General features: G+C 44.8%; 1 protein-coding gene across 8 annotated transcripts in view; it reads left to right on the plus strand.

The window, feature by feature from the left end:
* The window catches only part of LOC140481361 (transcription factor COE3-like), a 485,497-nt gene that overhangs the window by 14,754 nt on the left and 449,733 nt on the right, over positions 1-21,010 (plus strand). For all 8 annotated transcript variants that reach the window (XM_072577432.1, XM_072577442.1, XM_072577459.1 and 5 more), the window contains exon 5: positions 8,033-8,106. In XM_072577432.1, coding sequence (XP_072433533.1) covers positions 8,033-8,106 — 74 coding nt within the window. The remainder of the gene's footprint in view (positions 1-8,032; positions 8,107-21,010) is intronic.

A 21,010-nucleotide genomic window follows, 5' to 3' on the forward strand; every position in this document is an offset into this window, starting at 1 on the left:
TCATACAGTGCTGCCTGAGTGTATGGGGAAAGGCAGGTTCAGTTGAGACATTTAACAATGAACTGGATTGTTATTTTAAAAAAGAAGAATGTGCGGAGCCACAGCACAAGGTGAATTTCCCCTTTCGAGACCCAACACAGACACAATGGCTTCTTTCTGTGCTCGAACAATACTGTAACTCTGTGAAGTTGATGCAGTTGAGTTTACTTCTCCAGAAAGTCAGACTTCACTTTATGATGTTTGTTCGGTACAGAGCAAGGGATATACAATATTATTGAATCCCCACAGTTCAGAAAGAGGCCATTCAGCCCATCAAGTCTGCTCTCTGAAGAGCATCCCACCCTATCCCTCATGGCCAATCCACCTTGCCTACACATCCCTGGACCTTATGGGGCAATTTCCCATTGCCAATCCACCTAACCTGCACACCTTCAGACTGTGAGAGGAAACTGGAGCAGGGAGCACCCGGACACAGGGAGAATGTGCAAACTCCATGCAGAGAGTCACCCAAGGCTGGAATTGAACCTGGGTCCCTGGTGTGGTGAGGCAACACTGCTAAGCACTGTGCCACCCCAGTGGAACATGGACCTGTACAGAGGACAGCAAGGAAGCTGATCGACAAGATTGGAAAGGAGGAGCTGGGAGGAGTTCCTAGATGAACTGCAGAAAGCAGCTGCAAGAGGTTCATAAAATAACATTACTTTCAAAGTTCTTCCAAAGGACCTTCTTTTTTGTTTTTTGTGGATTTTACTGGATACTCCGGTCGATTGGAAAAGAGAACAAATGTTTGCGGCTGTTCTTAGGACAGAATGAAGGCCTATTGGGCTATCAAAAGGTTTAGCTGAAGCTAGGATTTATTTGACAGGTCATGAAGCATTGATGAATATTTTGAAAGTTGAGCCAATGGGCTTTGCTTTATAAATGTAGAAAATACAGCACAGGAAGAGTTCAGCCAGCCTGTTATACTTAATTACACTGGTGCCATGTCTTCAACTGGAGAAGCCTTCTCCAGTCATATACTGGGCTCCTGTACTGGTTAATGTTAGTTAGGGACTCTCACTGCTGTGCTAGTGAGTGTCTGGTGAAACACTGCTCTGCTTGAAGCAGTTATCCCTTGATGGAAAGTTTGTACCTGCTAACCTTTTTCTAGATTGGATTTAATTTATTATTGTCACATAAACTTAGGAAAAGGTTTGCTTTGCATGTATAACTTCAGGCAAACTGGATACAATACCTTCCACAGTCGACTAGCATGCTATCCCTCAATTGACCAATGAAGTGTAGCTGCTTGGGAGGAGGAGGAGGAAGGGAATTCCAGTTCCAGGAACAGTGGGGTTTTGGGGGTGTGCTGTTGTGAAGCAAGAAGTGTAGGCTTGAGGGTGTGTTGAAAGGTTAAGATGAAGGATTGTGGTGCTTATGTACCTCTCCCTGACTGTGCATCTGTCTCCACGCAGTATCTGTGCGAGATAGAGAGATGCACAGGGAGCAGATACCAACGACCTTTCCCTGACAGTTTATTATGTAGATAGATACTGTCTCCAGCTACTGCACACAACGTTAGATTCTAGCGATGAAGAAACCATTTTTCTTCATAAACTGGGTGTCATTGCCTGTGTTCAGCCCTAATAGCTTCAATCCAGTGCTAAAGAATACATTATAAACCCATGGATTTGTGTATCTGCAGCATTATATATTCATTGCTCATTATGTGTCCCTTCACCTATTTTTATTATCAGTTCACTGCTTCCATCCCCCCTCTCCTTTCTTTTTCTGTCTTTCTCTTTTCTTTCCTATTCACACATCCAGTGTCAACACACACGCCTGCTCCCTTGCTGTGCTGTGCTGTGCTACATGATGAATCCTTTCTGCTTTATGTTTCTTTATGTTTTCATGGGGTGTGGGCATTACTGGCAAGGTCAGCGTTTGCTGCCCATCCCTAGTTGTCCTTGAACTAAGTGCCTTGCTCAGCCATTGCAGAGGGCAGTTAAGAGTCAACCATATTGCTGTGGGTCTGGAGTCACGTTGGCCAGACTGGGTAAGGATGGCAGATTCCCTTCTCTAAAGGGCTTTAGTGAACCCGATGGGATTTTTCCTTTAATCGCACTCAAAGTCAGTTTCATTGCCTTCACCAGCTTTCAGTTCTAAATTTGTTGTTGATTTGAAATGCCACAACGGAATTTGAACCCGTGTCCCCAGTTCCGAAACAGAGTCATTTTGGTCTTGAAACTGTTCCTCTCTCTGCAGATCCTGCCAGACCTGCTGAGTTTCTCCAGCATTCTTCAATTTCCTGGCCAGGTCATTAGTCTGGGGTTCTGGATTTTGGATCCAGTGACATTACCACTGTGTCGGCGCCTGGCCATTGTCCATGCTGGAGATTGTACGAACAAGAAACAGCAGGGAGAGGAAAGAGAGAAAACAGACAAGACCAATTTGCATTTACATGGTGCCTTTCAGAGTATCATGGAATGACAGAGCCCATTTGGTCCAATGTGCCCCTGCTGGCTTTTTGAAAATTAATCCCAATCTCTTATTCTCAATCCTGTCATTTCTGAAGTGACTGAACAATTCTTTGCCTTCTGTGAAACCGCCTGTGCCCATTGCGAAGTTCAACAAGAAAGCTTCCACTATTGCTTTCTCAGATCAGCTAAGGATGGGCGATAAATGCCAGGCTTTGCTGATGATAACCACAATGTGAGCATGACAATAAGAATACGCTTAAGCCCAGAGCAGACACTGCAGCATACAAATGCCTTCAAGATCGATGGGGTTTTAATTTCCTAACAGGTCTTACGGGAATCTTTGTATAGCTATGTTCATTTGGTGAACTTGGGTTGTGTTGATTCGACTAGGAGTAGGCAAGGGCTCACGGTGTAAAACCATCCCGTATTCAGCGCCCACTTCAAAGCTCTGGTCGAAGCCTCTATTGTGGGAAATGGTAAGGAATTACCAGGCTGCTGCAGTAGGGGGTGCTCTTTGAAAGTTGAGGCAGCTTTGAGCAAGCTCCCGTCCACATTTTAGTCACAAACATTTCAGTCCCCACATCATAATGCCTCCTTTTAATAAATGCAGAAATGTTTTAGGAATGGGAGCTTTCAGCGACCAACCTGCAATCCTTGATTGTGCTTTTCCTACTGCTGGTCCCTTATCCCATTTTCCTTCACTTTCTCCCAGGAAAAGTCGCAATTGCAGGAATGCCGAAGGATGGTTCCCCCCTCTGTCAATAAAAAAGACTTTCCATTAGCACAGTTGCGGAGTCCGACTGTTCCTTCAAAGATTGCAGGATTTTATAAATTTCCACTCTCACACTCAGTAACCCAGTCCCAGCAACAACTGAGGTCTGGATGAGGCAAAGAACAGAACAAACAAAAGAGAAGTGCAGCAGGCCCTTCAAGCCCGCGCCAATCACTGTGCCGTTACTAAACTATAAAAACAAGCCTTCTGCCCTTCTGTGATCTTTGCTCTTCACGCTATGTCGTGTTGTTTTCAGCCTGTGCCCCCTTTGGCATGGCTGGCAGGTCATACGAAAGCAGGCTGTTGTTGTAACGTGTTGTTGCCGTCACATCTGGGTTGCTTGTTTCTGTGCTGCCCATGAACATATGGCCTCGTGGAGAAGGTCAGTGGCCTTTGCCAAGGTGCCAGGCCATTCGGCCAGTCTGTAGAGATTGCCCTTTTTAAACTGCAAGTGACTTGATGTCATTTCAGTGCCAGTTCACCTTGTTTAAGTCTCTCACAAATCGCCGATGCATCGCGCACAGTGACCCTGACCTTGTACATTGTATTTCTGGTCAGACAGGAACTGGAGCCATGTACTGGAGGTAGCAGTCTTGTGATATTATAGCTAGGCTAGTCATCTCCAGAGCTGAAAATGTGTTGCTGGAAAAGCGCAGCAGGTCAGGCAGCATCCAAGGAACAGGAGAATCGACATTTCGGGCATAAGCCCTTCTCCCGAAACGTCGATTCTCCTGTTCTTTGGATGCTGCCTGACCTGCTGCGCTTTTCCAGCAACACATTTTTCAGCTCTGATCTCCAGCATCTGCAGTCCTCACTTTCTCCTCGAAGATATTCATCTCCAGAACCAGGTTCAAATTCCACCATGACAGATGGTGACCTTTGAATTTTTTTAAAAAAGATTTTTGAATTAAGAATCAAATGATTGTCAGGGGGGAAGCCCATCTGGTTCACCGTAATACCCTTTAGGGAACGAAAACATATTAGCCATGATCAAATAGTGGAGCAGATAGGATGAATGCTCCTATATCTGACGGTCTTATGGAAACTGCTGGCCTACATGTGACTCCAGACCCACAGTAATGTGGTTGATGTCTAGCTGTCTTTCGGACGATGGGCAATAAATGATGGCTCAACCAACGATGCCCACAGCCTATGTGTGAATAAAGAAAAATATCTGGGGTGGCTCAGTGGTTAGCACTGCTGTCTCACAGCACCAGGGATCTGGGTTTGGTTCCACCCTCAGATGACTGTGTGGAGTTTGCATATTCTCCCTGTGTCTGCATAGTTTTCCCCCTGGGTCCTCCGCTTTCCGCCCACAACTCAAAGTTGTGCAGGCTAGGTGGATTGGCCATGCTAAATTGCCCATTGTGTCTAAGAATGTACAGGCTAAGTGAATTGTCCATGAGAAATGCAGGGCTATGGTGATAGGGTGGGGGAGTGGAGGGTTGGTGTGGACTTGATGGGCTGAATGGCCTGCTTCCACGCTGTAGGGATTCTATATCCTGGCCTTCCAAGCAGTTGCAATATCTTACTCTGTTTTGTATTTGTTCACTTCCTCATGAGATCATAACATCTTGCAGCTCAGACGCAGGCCATTCAGTCTACAGTACTCATGCCAGCTCTTTGAAAAAAACTGTCCAATTAGTCACAGTCTTTCACCCATCACCTCTCTCTTTCTCTCGCATGCCTCTGAACTGTGCATCGCTCCAGTAATGCCGAAGGACAAGGTCATTCAGCTCAGTTCAAAATGTTGCAATTTCTAAAAAAAGAAATGGAAAGATAGAGGGACAGTTTGGTCAAGAGCAAGAAATACAGAACATTCAATATAATTTTACAGGTATGTAGTTAGGGCTAGATTTATTTAGATAGAAAGACATTGATCTATTTAGAGAGGTTGATAGATATAGGCAGATGAATGGCGATATAAATAAACATTTATAAATAGATTAATAAATGCATGGATAGATACACTTCGAGCAAACAAATAGATAAATATAGAATGATGCAATAGAAAACAGAGGGATAAAGAGATAAGCTGAAATATAGATTGAGGCAGTGAACAAGCAGACGGACAAATAGATAGATAGATAGATAGATAGATATCCAGTCAGAGAGTTAAACCGTGAACTAGAGAGATAGGCAAATAAATATGCAAATAGCTGAAGAGATATCTAAATGGAAGGGTAGCTGAACAGACAGTTAAACAGATAGGAACACATTAATAAATGAATGAAAGGCTGGAACACGCTTAGATTAATGAATGATAGGAATACCGATAGATGGATCAATATCACATGGAGAGAGAAGTGGTGTAGAAAGGATCAATAAGATGTAAAATCTCCATCCTCTGACATATATCGTTTAGTCGCTGTGTGCTTTCAGTGATCCAGGTCCTGGAGGCAAGAAGCCATATTTCTTCATAAGCCAAGTGTCATTGCATGTGTATAATCCTAATAGTTTTCATTTGCTCTTAACTCCACCAATTCATTCCTTCATTTCAATCCATCTGTTTTAATACTTCTGAGGGCACCTGACAGAGTCAGACTTGTACCACGATGCTGTGCAGTTTAGATATTCTCCACACCTTCCGGCTCTGACTCGGTGGTTAATGAAAAATGCAGGCATCCACATCGAGTCAGACCCACTGAAGGTGCTGAGAGGGCCTGCCCCAGAGGGCTTCACAGAACTCACTCCGTTTAACTGCAGAAAGTATGTTACAGTTAAAACCTGAGGATCAGGGTAAGAGTGTACGAATCAGCCAGTGATCCATCCTCCCAGCCACTAGATTTAGAGAGCCAGCTGATCTTCGAACAATCCCAGCTGAGTGGTTTTAAACAGAGTCACACTGATATCCACTCTGGCTAAGGTCAGCTAGCTTTTAAAAAAAATATTCATTCACTGGATATGAGCATCGCTGGCTGCACGAGCATTTATAACCCATCTTTAATTGCCCAGAGGGCAGTTATCATTCATAAGACCATAAGACATAGGAGTGGAAGTAAGGCCATTCGGCCCATTGAGTCCACTCCGCCATTCAATTATGGCTGAAGGGCATTTCAACTCCACTTACTCACATTCTCCCCGTAGCCCTTAATTCCTTGTGACATCAAGAATCTATCAATCTCTGCCTTGAAGACATTTAACGTCCCGGCCTCCACTGCACTCTGCGGCAATGAATTCCACAGGCCCACCACTCTCTGGCTGAAGAAATGCCTCCGCATTTCTGTTCTGAATTTACCCCCTCTAATTCTAAGGCTGTGTCCATGGGTCCTAGTCTCCTTGCCTAACGGAAACAATTTCCTAGCGTCCACCCTCTCTAAAAGCCATGTATTATCTTGTAAGTTTCTATTAGATCTCCCCTTAATCTTCTAAACTCCAATGAATACAACCCCAGGACCCTCAGCCGTTCCTCATATGTTAGACCTACCATTCCAGGGAACATCCGTGTGAATCTCCGCTGGACACGCTCCAGTGCCAGTATGTCCTTCCTGAGGTGTGGGGACCAAAACTGGACACAGTACTCCAAATAGAGCCTAACTAGAGCTTTATAAAGTCTCAGTAGCACAACAGTGCTTTTATATTCCAACCCTCTTGAGATAAATGACAAAACATTTCAACCACATTGCTGTGGGTCTGGAGACACATGTAGGCCGGACCAGGTAAGAATGGCAGATTTCCTTCCCTAAAGGGCGTAGTGACACAGATATTTGACAATCAGTCTTCATTAGATTCTTGATTCCAGATTATTATTGCATTCATGTTCCACCGTCTGCCCTGGCAGGATTCAAGCCCAGGTCCTCCAAACACTAGAGTTGCCAGTGTGTTGCTGGAAAAGCACAGCAGGTCAGGCAGCATCCAAACAGCAGGAGGATCGATGTTTCAGGCATAAGCCCTTCATCAGGACTTATGCCCGAAATGTCGATTCTCCTGCTCTTTGGATGCTGCTTGATGTGCTGTGCTTTTCCAGCACTACACTCTTGACTCTGATCTTCGACATCTGCAGTCCTCACTTTATCCTCCTCTGAACATTGCCCGGGACTCTGGATTAACAGCAGCAGTAATATAAGTAGGCCATCACGTCCCCTAGCTTTACTGAACTTGGGGAATATTTTACAATGACATAGCCCAGTTCAACATTACAGATGCACAACCTATCAAGAAAGAGCTTGTACTTAGATTGCTTCCAAGGTGCCTGAAAGCACTTTGCAGTCACTTGAACATGCTTTAGGTGTAGTCACTCCTGTAATAAAGGAACTGTGGCAGCCAATTTGCACTCAACAAGCTCCCACATTTGACAATGTTGCTAATGACCAGGTGATCTGATTATTTTTCGGATGCTGGTTGAAGGTTCCATTTTGGGCAGGACCCCAGGAGTAGGGGTTGGGACAGAGCTCTCCCCTCCCACCTTCAAAGTCAAATTGCTGCTAGAAAAATGTCTATAATTTATCATTCTTTTATCACACTGTAACTTGCGTGTTTTGCACTTGGTATGCACTTTATGCCGTGTATAAATACGTAGTTCGTGCTGTTCATGTAGCAGCCTCAGTCCTGGAGGAATGCTGTCTCATTTTTACTGTATCAGTTGTATGTGGTAGATACGCCAAATGAAAAAGTTGCTCTTCTCTAATGCCTTGGGGTTCTTTACATCCAGTTGGGAGCACAGCTGGGGCCCCAGTTCAGTGTCTCATCTGAAAGATGGCACCTCTGACTGTGTAGCACTCCCTTGGTACTGCTTGGGAACCTAATGGCCTACAAACAGGTTAAATGTCCTAATGATTTATGTTTTTCTCTTATACTGCAGGCAATCATATACGAAGGGCAAGATAAGAACCCAGAGATGTGTCGGGTACTCCTCACTCATGAAATCATGTGCAGGTACGTGAAGGAAGTATTCTCATTCCCGAGCAACCATTAGGGAATCACAGAAGGAAGCTGGATGAATGTTTTCATGTGTGTTATCTCAGAACTATGAAATTTGCAGAACGTGACACTGAGACCAGAAGTTGGTGCATTTTGCAAGGCGGAGATGGTGAGGAATAGGATTAAGAGTCTAATTATAATTTCTGGTTGTCAGACAAAGCCACATGATTCACTAATGTCATTTAGGGAAGGAAACTGCCATCATTACTTGGTATGACCTACATATGATGCCAGACCTACAGCAATGGGGCTGATTCTGAACTGCCCTCAATTAGGGATTGGAAAAGCACAGCAGGTCAGACAGCATCCAAGGAACAGGAGAATCGACGTTTCGGGCATAAGCCCTTCTTCAGGCGGGCTCATGCCCGAAACGTCGATTCTCCTGTTCCTTGGATGCTGCCTGACCTGCTGCGCTTTTCCAGCAACACATTTTCAGCTCTGATCTCCAGCATCTGCAGTCCTTACTTTCTCCTCAATTAGGGATTGGCAAATGTTGTCGAAGCATCTGTACTGAAGAGGAACAGTTTCAACATAGAATCATAGTGATCCACAATACAGAAAATGGCCCTTCAGCCCCTCGAACCAGTGCCAGTCAAAAGCAACAACCTCACTATTCTGATCCCATTTTTCAGCACTTAGCCCGTAATCTTGTATGTCTTAACATCACAAGTGTACATCATAAGGGTTCGTAGAATCATCAAAATGGTCTTTCACTTAAGATGGCATTGAAGAGTTTCTTCTCTGCGAGAAAGGCTAATCCAATCAGCAATGATCATATTGGCTGGTGGAGCAGGCTTCAGGGGTCAGCCTTTCTCATACTGTTGTTTCTTTGGATAGGAGCAACTGTGATCAACAAGGTGGGTGGGACCTGTGATCTCCAGGCTGACAGGCTTTGGTCGACAGGGTGAAAGGTTATTCTGTGGGGAGGGCACCTCCTGTGTAATGCTGTTGTTGATGGTTTGCAAGTTGTTAGATGACCCATTGTAGGTTTCTCTGGGTGGCATGGTGGCTCAGTGGTTAGCACTGTGGTGCCTCTTAGTGCCAGGGACCTGGGTTCAATTCCACCCTTGGGTGACTGGCTGTGTGGAGTTTGCACGTTCTCCTAGTTTCTGCGTGTGTTTCCTCTGAGTGCACTGGTTTCCTCCCACTATCCAAAGTTGTGCAGGTTAGGTGGATTGGCCATGCTATATAGCCCATAGTGTTCAGGGATGTGTATACAAGGTGGACTGGCCATGGTAAATGCAGAGTTAGAGGGAGATGATGTGGGGGTCCGGGTGAGATGCTCTTTGGACTGTTAGTGTGGACCTGATGGACCAAGTGGCCTGCTTCCACTCTGTCGGGATTCTATGAGTGTGACTTTCAGCAAAGCTTCCTGGGAGAAGCTAAGAGTTAACTGAACTTGGAAAAGATCCCAAGCCTGTTCTAAAGCCAACATTAGCTCGCAACGATTTTAGACAGAGTTACAGTATTTGCTGCAAACTCAACCCATGTAACTCAAGATTAATCCTTTCAAGTACTTTGCAGTGGCAAAACAAATTTCTCCCCCGCTGATTAATGAGCTGTACTGTTATGGGAAGGTGTTGGTGTCGTGGCAATGTCACTGCAGTAGTGATCCAGATGCTATAAGATGAAGGTTCAAATCCTACCAGGGCTGCTGGTAGAAATTAAATGTAATTAACAAAATTTGAAATTACTGACAGTATTCGTGACAGTTCTTACCAATTGTAATCTGGTTCATTAATGTCTGTTGGGAAAGAAATCTGCAGTTCTTGCCTGGTTTGGCCTACACGTGACTTCACAGCAATGTAGTTGTCTCTGGACCGTATTTTGGAAATGGCCCTAACAAGTCAAAGGGCAGTTAGAGATGGCCCACAAATTCCAGCTATCTCAGTGAGGTCAACATTCCAAAGAATTGAGTACAATTTTGTCATTTAAGAAATGTTTGGACATGTGGGATAGGTATGGAGGGATATGATTCTGGATTAGTGGTGCTGGAAGAGCACAGCAGTTCAGGCAGCATCCGAGGAACAGTAAAATGCACGTTTCGGGCAAAAGCCCTTCATCAGGAATAAAGACAGAGAGCCTGAAGGGTGGAGAGATAAGCTAGAGGAGGGTGGGGGTGGGGAGAAATTAGCATAGAGTACAATAGGTGAGTGGGGGAGGGGATGAAGGTGATAGGTCGGGGGCGGGAGGAGGGTGGTGTGGATAGGTGGAAAAGAAGATAGGCAGGTCGGACAAGTCATGGGGACAGTGCTGAGCTGGAAGTTTGAACAAGGGTGGGGTGGGGGAAGGGGAAATGAGGAAACTGTTGAAGTCCACATTGATGCCCTGGGGTTGAAGTGTTCCGAGGCGGAAGATGAGGCGTTCTTCCTCCAGGCATCTGGTGGTGAGGGAGTGGGGGTGAAGGAGGCCCAGGACCTCCATGTCCTCGGCAGAGTGGGAGGGGGAGTTGAAATGTTGGGCCACAGGGCGGTGTGGTTGATTGGTGCGGGTGTCCCGGAGATGTTCCCTAAAGTGCTCTGCTAGGAGGCGTCCAGTCTCCCCAATGTGGAGGAGACCGCATCGGGAGCAACGGATACAATAAATGATATTGGTGGATGTGCAGGTAAAACTTTAATGGAAGTGGAAGTCTCCTTTAGGGCCTTGGATAGAGGTGAGGGAGGAGTGTGGGCGCAGGTTTTGCAGTTCCTGCGGTGGCAGGGGAAGGTGCCAGGATGGGAGGATGGGTTGTAGGGGGGCGTGGACCTGACCAGGTAGTCACGGAGGGAACGGTCTTTGCGGAAGGCGGAAAGGGGTGGGGAGGGAAATATATCCCTGGTGGTGGGGTCGTTTTGGAGGTGGTGGAAATGTCGGCGGATGATTTGATTTATGCAAAGGTTGGTAGGGTGGAAGGTGAGCACCAGGGGCATTGTTACGATTGAAGGGGTGGGGTCTGAGGGCGGAGGTGCAGGATGTGGACGAGATGCGTTGAAGGGCATCTTTAACTACGTGGGAAGGGAAATTGCAGTCTCTAAAGAAGGGGGCCATCTGGTGTGTTCTGTGGTGGAACTGGTCCTCCTGGGAGCAGATACAGCAGAGGCGGAGGAGTTGAGAATACAGGATGGCATTTTTGCAAGAGGTAGGGTGGGAAGGGGTGTAATCCAGGTAGCTGTGGGAGTCAGTGGGTTTGTAAAAAATGTCAGTGTCAAGTCGGTTCTCATTAAGGAGATGGAGAGGTCCAGGAAGGGGAGGGAGGTGTCAGAGATGGTCCAGGTAAAATTTAAGGCCAGGGTGGAATGTGTTGGTGAAGTTGATGAATCGCTGGGATATGAACCAAACACCAGCAAAAGGGAAAAAAGTTTAAATTATGAAAGTTGGGCCAAAGAGCCTTTTTCCATGCTGTCGACCTCTATAACTGTGTCTAAATAATTGGCTGTAATTTTATCTGTGAATTCGCACTCAGATTTTTAATTCATCAAGCACCTAAAACAAGTTGTTTTTATATAGAATCAGAAAATACTGGAAAATCTGTGGAGAGAAAACAGGGTGTAAAGTTAAAAAGGCTTGTGATGACTCTGCTGAGCATCTTATCTTGCTGTGTCAGATTTCCAACATCTGCAGATCTTTGCTTTCCCATCTGCATGCTGGGACCTGGGCACAGTAGATAGGGAAAACTTTTGTAACCCAGCAGGTTTCCAACTTCCATACATTGAGAATTGTAGGATGCTGATTTATGATAATTGGCAAAAATGAAGCCAAAAAGAGATAGGAATCTTTTTTCCGCAGTGAGTGGTTCGGATCTGGAATATGCTGTCTGAGATGGTGATTGAATCACATTCCACCAATGCTTCCAAATAAGAATTGGCCAATAGAGTCATAGAGATATACGAAGCAGAAATGGACCCTTTGGTCCAACTTGTCCATACCGACCAGATATCCTAAATTAATCTTGTCCCATTTGCCAGCATTTGGCCCATATCCCTCTAAACCCTTCCTATTCATATAGCCATCCAGATGTTGTAATTGTACCAGCCTCCATCACTTCCTCTGGCAGCTCATTCCATACACGCACCACCCTCTGCATGAAAAAGTTGCCCCTAGATCCCTTTTATGTCTTTCCTCTCTCACCTTAAACCTATGCCCTTTAGTTTTGGACTCCTCTAGCCACGGGAAAAAGATCTTGACCATTCACTCTATCCATGCTTATCATGATTTTATAAACCTCTATAAGGTCACCCCTCAGTGTCCGACACTCCAAGGAAAACAGCCCTAGCCTATTCAGCCTCTCTGTGTAGCTCAAACCCTTCAATCCTGGCAATGTATGGCACCCTTTCAAGTTTAACAACATCTTTCCTGTTGTAGGGAGATCAGTATTGAATGCAGAATTCCAAAAGTGGCCTCATCAATGTCCTGTACTGCAGGTATATGCCATCCCAACTCCAATACTCAATGCAAAAATCAGTAAAGGCAAGCGTGCCAAATGCCTTTCTCACTATCCTGTGTCTAGAAAGAAAGTAATTGCAGTGGTATGGAGTAAAAAGGGAATGGGGGTGGTTGGTCATGAGACTTTGTGAGTTGCACTTGAGAAGAGCTGGCATGAAGACAACAGGCTGAATGGCTTCCTTCTGTGCTATGACCATCCAACGATTCTATGATAAGGTGCTTCCTTGGAGCTTTACCAGATAGAAACATTGATACTGAAGCAGCAGAAACATTAGGAAGGGTGACCAATGGTTTGGTTAAAGAACTAGTCTTCAAAAGCAGTATCTTAAAGGTAGGAAGAACTGGAGTGGTTGAGGGAGGTAGATATTTCAAAACTGGAGCCTAAGTATTGATGGCATGGCCACCACTGATGGAGCCATTGGTAAGAAAGGGCAATGGGCAAGAGTCTGGAATTGAGGTCGTGCAATGATTTTGTTGGAGGTTACAGCATTGGAGAGAAGCCAGAATTTTGAGAGATTTGTAAACAAGGAGGAAGGATTTCTACAGAAAAGTCTTTCCATCTCCCAACTGTTAGAAGCCAGGCTTGAGCAAATTGAATTTGGGATGGACTGACATGAGCTCCTTTTGACATGGATCCACAACACTGAAGTAGCCCAAAAGTCACATGAACTGGCAATCCCCGAATTGGCGAGTTTTGGGAGCACAGATGCACAGAGCAGGTTATATATTCATTGACATATTAATAGTCATTGTGATAATCATATTATATCTGTGTAACAACAGCAATGTGCAATTACATGAAATGTGATTCCAACTGAGTGAAACAATCCAAGGTACCTCACTGAAGACTTGCCAAACAAACTCAAGTGTATAGCCACACAAGAGAATGTTAGGATGGGTGGTTTAGTCAAAGAGATAAGAGGAAAAGAGCATCTTAAAGGCAGGGAGGGAGGCGGAGCGAGGTAGAGATTTAGGCTGAGAATTCCTGAGCTGAGGGCCTTGGCAGGTGTGGACACAGCTGCTAGTGTATGAGCGAGGAAATTGAGGATTGGGAATAGAGCTGGTTTGGAGAAACATAGGCACCTCAGAGAGGTGTGCAGATTAACAAGCTTACAGAGACATGGAGAGCTGGGACTATGGCAGGGATTGGAGAAACATGGTGTGGATTTGAAAATAAGCATTTTAAATTCAAGCCAATGCTTGATAAGGAACCATTGTGGGCTAGTTATCATAGGAGGGGTTGGAGTGGGGATGAGTAAACAGGACAGTGCAAAGTTAAGGTATGGGGATTCAGGCAGTGCAAGATATTTTATGTAATCTGTTTGGAGATGTTATTACATGCCTCTGGAACAGGTGGGATCTGAACCCAGGCCTCCTGGACCAGACGTAAGGACACTATCCCAAGAGTCCTTTGGGCACTGCTATCCCAAATATGTCTGTTACCTTCAAATGTTACGCGTCTATCCATTTTATTCCTGACCAAAGTTGAAAGAAATCAGCACCAGGGAAAAACAGATTGCACTTTATGTAGCAACGTCTTGGGTCAGGTTTGGTGTGGATTGTAATGGGGGCACGTCACAAGGTCAGACAAGGGAAACCATGCCATCTCTCCGATCAGTCGTTTGACCGAGGCGCCACCATCATCAGATGGAAAAGGAAGATCCCACGACACTGTTTTGGAAAAGAATGGGGAAGTTACCTCCGTGTTTGCAGATGAACATTTATCCTTCAAACCAAAATAATTAAACTGATTGTTCATGGATTGCTACTTTTGGGATCTTGCTATACAAATTTTCCCTCTTTTTTAATCGGGTACCAGTGAGTACACTTCAGTGACTGTGAACCTGGACATCCCTGTTATGTGGGCATGCAGTGGAACTGTGTGTAAATATGCACCAATCTTGCAAACTGTGATATTTAAGCTTCGGTATCTTGTTTACCTTTTGGTAAACTGTAGACTCCTAAATCCACAGGTGGCAGTCTGACAGAAACAACCATGACCGACCGGTAGTGTAATATTCTTTTAAATCTGGGGGAATTCAGTGACCTGTTTCTCAGCTCAGGCACAGACCTATATTTAGGTCTCAACACAATCTGTGCCACAGTGTGCGAATGAGGACAGCGTGACTTGTAAAATGATGCCGCAATTCAGCAAAGGACTCATACGGAATGAAATTAATAATGACACGGATCCCAGCAACAAGTAAAAATTGGTCTCCCGATGAAGTCATCCAAGTGGAAATTCCTACCAGCAAGTCACCTCGCGCATGACACCAAAGTCAAGTGAACCTTTCCCCTCCCCCTATCTTTATCACTCTCCCACCCTGGCAACCCCATCACCTCTTCACAAAGCACCAGCATGCCCTGAGTCTTGTTCCATTTCCTGATTAAATATGCACCAGTCAGATCATAGTCAAGATGTTTAATCATTTGCTGAATATATTACTGGAGTGTGGGTATAATTTGCATCATAATTGATAGATTGTTTTAACTGAACTGATTTGATATCGTCTGCACTTGCAGATGGGCTGTTTGAGTATGTGCGTGTACGTGAGTGAGGGTGTGTGTGTGTGTGTGTGTGTTTAGAGTGCTGTGCAGTGTGTCTATGTGCCGTGTGTTTGTACAGCCTCATGTGCTTGTGTGTGCGTGTTTACATGAGTGTGTATGCTTGTGTTGTTTTGAATATTGCGTAGTTTGTGTGTGTCTGTTTGTATAGCCTTATTTTTTTTTTCTGTGTGTGCATGTACATATTAATGTGTCAGAAAGTGTGGATGTGAGTACATGTTTGTGTGTGTGAGTGCATGTATGAGTACATGCAAGCATCTGTGTGCAAAATGTAGAAACGTAGAAAATAGCAGGAATAAGCCATTCAGCCCTACGAGACTGCTCTACCATTCAATATGATCATGCCTGTTAATCTAACTGATACCTGTTCTCACTTTCTCCCCAAACCTCCAATCCCTTTAACATAAAGAACAATATCTAACTCCTTCTTGAATTTACTTCATGTTTCGGCCTCAACTGCTTTCTGTAGCACTGTGTGAGTGTATATATGAATGTATGTCAGTACTTGTGAGTATGTGTGTGTGTACATGTGAGTATGTGCATATGAGTGTGCATGTGTGTGTTCACACGTGTGCGTGTGTGTGAAAGAGAGAGTCTGTATGTGTTATGTAGATATGCTATCTGTGTATTAATATCTACACATGGACACAGATTGGGAATGACCAGACATGACCATGTACCCTAGTATGGCCTGGAGGCTCTCCCCTTTTTGTTTAATTTCAAACTGTCCTCACTGAACTTAGCTTTGAATAGGACCATGGTTGGTGCTCTCAGCCCTTGGTGATCAATCCTAAACTGGATCAGAATCTGTTAGTGCCTATAGTTTACGATGTGTGATTGCAACATTGTGGATTGCAATATTGATTAAATGTTAAACCCCTGGCACTCCAATAGATAGATAAATGGCTGCCACATCAAACTGGCACTCAGAAATGTTCAGGATACAGCAACTCTCACATTCTTTATATGTGAGTCCAGATTAGGATTCTTGGTAGGCCATTCAACCGATGCAACATCCTGTCTAGCTCAAGAAGTTATATCTTACAGCAGGGTAATTCTGAATAACTGGTGGGTTTCTGAGCTTATTTACATTACAGCATAGACATTAATGTGCTCCAGACTGTGAAGCTCACATCCTAACTCCCAGCAAGTTCCCTGAACTTATCACTCCTGCGTTCACTGACCTCCATTGGCTACCAGTTGGCCAGTTCTGAAGTTTTCATCCTTTTCAAATCCCTCCATGGTGTTGCCGCTCCCTAATTCTGTAATCCCCTCCAACTCCAATATCCCCCGAGATATCTGTACTCCTCTAGTTTTGGACTCTGGCACGCTCTTGATCTTAAGGTCTACCACCATTGATGATTTTTTGTTCAGCTGCTGAGGGCCTACTTTCTGGAAATTCTCCTAAAACCTGTTAATCATCTTCTCTTTTCAGATGCTCCTTAAACACTGCTTCATTAATTGAGTGTTGGCAATGAGTCTGAGCATCTCCCTGTGTGACTTGTTGTCGTATGAAGTTTTATTCAGATAAATTGTCTTGGGTCATTTTACTGTTAAAGGAGCTATATAAATGCATGTTGTTGTTACAACAAGAGTGACTACAACAAAAAAAACAAGTTTGGGCAGCACTTTAGAATATTCTGAGGTCAAGAAAAATGCTATATAAATTCTAGGCATCTTTTCTTCTTTCACACATTATGTGATACAATCCTTTGGAAATTGTAATGCTCAAGGGAGCTGTCAATTTTTTGCTAAGTCCACGAAATTCAGAATAAATTTAATCTGTTCATTTACTGTCCACCGAAGAGTGAAAAAAACAAAGATTGATGTTAATATTGCCCTCACTAAGGCCACCTAAGAACTCTTGGAAGTTTTGTAATCAGTGTGTGCCTCTTTAAACTTTATAGCTCCCCTTTAGGAAGATTAAATAACTCCCTTATTAAACTCTGATATGAATTACAAGGCAGAATTATTGTTCAAAGATAAGATCACAATTGCCTCAGTCATCAATCAGCAACCTTGAAAGGATGCTCAACTTGTCACCACTATTGTCTTCATTATAGTCATGTCACAGTCGATGTGATTAAAATAGAAATTACAGCCTCTAGTCAACTCGAGCTCTATATTTTGCACTGAATGATCAAATGAGGATCATCTGGACCAGTCTGAATGGAATATCAGGTGCTACATGGGTCAGTGATGGGTCGGGGGGGCACTCTTTAGGTCAGTACCTGCCCTGATGGGTCAGGGACACTTGAAAGGTTAATGTTTGTCCTGATGGGTCAAGGGGAACTCAATGGGTCAGTACCTGTCCTGATGGGACAGGGGGAATGCTATGGGTCTGTATCTGTTCTGGTGTGACAGGGGGAACCCTATGGGTCACTACCTGTTCTGGTGAGACAGGGGGAACTCTATGCGTCAGTATCTGTCCTGATGGGACAGGGTGGACCCTATGGATCAGTACCTGCCCTGGTGTGACAGGGGAATCCCTATGGGTCAGTACCTGTCCTGATGGGACAGGGAGAGCTCTCTGGGTCAGTACCTATCCTGATGGGACAGGGGGAATTCTATGGGTCAATCCTGTCCTGGTATGATAGGGGGCACTGTATGGGTCAGTACCTGTCCTGATGGGACAGGGGGAGCCCCATGGGTCAATACCTGTCCTGATGTGACAGGGGGAACTCTATGGCTCAGTACCTGTCCTGATGGGACAGGGAGAACTCTATGGGTCAGTGCCTGTCCTGGTGTTACAGGGGAGCCTTATGGGTCAGTACCTGTCCTGATCTGACAGGGGGAACTCTATGGGTCAATACCTATCCTGATGGGACAGGGGGAATTCTATGGGTCAATCCTGTCCTGGTATGATAGGGGGCACTGTATGGCTCCGTACCTGTCCTGATGGGACAGGGGGATCCCCTATGGCTCAGTACCTATCCTGATGGGACGGGGGGAGCTCTATGAGTCAGTACCTGTCCTGATGTGACAGGGGATCCCTATGGGTCAGTAGCTGTCCTGGTGTGACAGGGGGTACTGTATGGGTCAGTACCTGTCCTGATGGGACAGGGGGAGCTCTATGGGTCAGTACCTGTTCTGATGGGACAGATGAACCCTACAGATTAGTACTTGACTCCACTACTGCTAAGCCCCAGTTATTGCACCTATTGATGACAAAGTTAAAAATCACACAACGCCAGGTTATAGTCCAACAAGTTTATTTAGAAGCACTAGCTTTCAACCATCTGATGAAGGACCAGCACTTCGAAGACTAGTGCTTCCAATAAATCTGTTGGACTATAACCTGGTGTTGTGTGATTTTTAACTTTGTGCACCCCAGTCCAACACTGGCATCTCCAAATCAGTTGAGGACAGTTATCCTTGGGTACTGATGTACACTCCCTCTGTTTCATCATTCAGTACAGACCAGAGATTGAATGTAACTTAATAAGTGTGAGGTCTTGCATTTTGGCAAGTCAAATCAAGTTTCACGGTGAATGTAGGGCCTTAAACAGTGTAGTAGAACAGAGGAACCTTGGAGTTCAGGTGCACGGTTCTTTGAAAGTGGAGCCACAGGTAGACAGAGCAGTGAAGAAGGCTTATGGCACACTGGCCTTCATCAGTCAAGGCACAGAGTATAGAATTTGGGAAGTCATGTTGCAGTTGTACAGGGTGTTGGTGAGGCCGCACTGGAGTATTGTGTTCAGTTTTGGTCACCTTGTTATAGGAAGGATGTTATTAAACTTGAAAGAGTGCAGAAGAAATTTACAAGGATGTTGCCAGGACTCAACAGTATTAATTGTCGGGAGAGGTTGGACAAACTAAGACTTTTTTTCTTTAGAGTGTAGGAGACTGAGGGGGAATCTTATCAAAATGTATAAGATCATGAGAGGCATGGTTAGGGTGAATGCATGCAGCCTTTTTCCCAGGGTTGGGGAATGGAGGACGAGAGGGCATCAGTTTAAGGTTAGAGGAGAAAGAATAAAAGGGAACCTGAGGGGCAACTTTTTTTACACCGAGGGTGGTACACATATGGAATGAGCTGCCAGTGGAGGTGGTTGAGGTGGGTACATTGACAGCATTTAAAAGGCATTTGGACAAATACATGGACAGGAAAGGTTTAGAAAGATATGGGCCAAGTGCAGGGAAATGGGGTTAGCATTGATAGCCCAGTTTGGGCCAAAGGGCCTGTCTCCATGCCAAAGGACTCTATGACTCTACTTTGTGAAAAAGCAACTTCTCAGCACATTCGACATGGAGGAATGGTAGGTGGTCTGCATCTGAGAGGGAATCCAAAGTATACGACATGGAGATTTAAGGACAGAGCCTCCAAATGTAGGCCAGAGGGATTGAAGAGTTGGATGATGGTTGTAAGGAACAAGGAAGTTAGAGATTAACTGAAAATGGGCATGAATATGAACATAAACATATCAAATCTGAGGTGTGATTGTACTAGGAGCCAATGTAAATCAGCAAGAACAGGGGTGATAGTTAGTGAGGCATAGTATATTATAGGTGAGCTGGAGATTATGGAGGGTGTGAGATCAGGGCTTGGCCAATGGGCTCTAAGTTAGTCCAGTTATGGGGTGAGAAAGGCAGGAATGGTAATGTCTCATGTTTTTGAGGTGTAAACGTGTAGTTTTGTGACTGAGAAGATAACACAGGCAAAACCTCCTCTCAGGTAAAATAGGCACAGAAGGTCATAGAGTCATAGAGATGTATAGCACAGAAACAGAACCTTCAGTCCAACCCATCCATGCCGACCAGATATCCAACCCAATCTAGTCCCACTTGCCATCACCCAGCCCATATCCCTCCAAACCCTTCCTATTCATATACCTATCCAGATGCCTTTTCAATGTTGCAATTGTACCAGCCTCCACCACTTCCTCTGGCAGCTTATTCCATATGCGTACCACCCTCTGTGTGAAAAAGTTGCCCCTTAGGTCTCTTTTATATCTTTTCCCTCTCACTCTAAACCTATGCCCTCTAGTTCTGGACTCTCCCACCCCAGGGAAAAGACTTTGTCTATTTACCCTATCCATGTCCCTCATGATTTTGTAAACCTCTATAAGGTCACCCCTCAGCCTCCGACGCTCCAAGGGAAACAGCCCCAGCCTGTTCAGCCTCTCCCTGTAGCTCAAATCCTCCAATCCTGGCAACATCCTTGTAAATCTTTTCTGAACCCTTTCAAGTTTCACAACATCTTTCCGATAGGAAGGAGACCGGAATTGTACGTCTGAATCAAGAAACAGCAGGGTCATAAAAAGGTAGATTTACATTCAGTCAATCTGTCAAGTCAGTCAGAGGAGTGTTTCAGTAAGTGTGGCAAATGCATAGCAAAAGAGATAGATGTAAGAGACTGACGGTAGGACCCAGCAAACAAACGGGCAGCTCCTGTAAGTAGGTAAGTTAACATCAGTGCATAGGGAGATGAGTTAAAAATAGCAAATGCTTGAACTCGAGAAGTCATCTGTCCCAGTTGCCAAAGCTTATTGTTGGAGGCAAGTGACACTGATTAAATGGAGCAAGACCGCATTTTAGTTAGCTCACGTTAGTCTGCAATATCATAGACTCGTGGTGTCATACCGCACAGAAGCAGATGTTTGGCCCATCGAGTCTGTGCTGACCTACATACACTCATCCCACTTTCTAGCATTTGGCCTTGAACGTTCTGACATTTGATACAGCTGGAATATTGGGCCAGCATATTGGATCCCATCTTCAGCTCATGTACTCATAATCACAGGGAACTGGAACAGAGGGAAAACATTACAAAAGCAAATGGTGCAGATGCTGCAAATCTCAAATGAGAATCTGTGGAGAGAGAGAGAGAGTTAAGGCTTCAGGTTAGTGACCTTTTGTCGGATCTCTGGGA

Source organism: Chiloscyllium punctatum, chromosome 1 (assembly GCF_047496795.1).
Source record: "Chiloscyllium punctatum isolate Juve2018m chromosome 1, sChiPun1.3, whole genome shotgun sequence".
Lineage (NCBI taxonomy): Eukaryota > Metazoa > Chordata > Chondrichthyes > Orectolobiformes > Hemiscylliidae > Chiloscyllium > Chiloscyllium punctatum.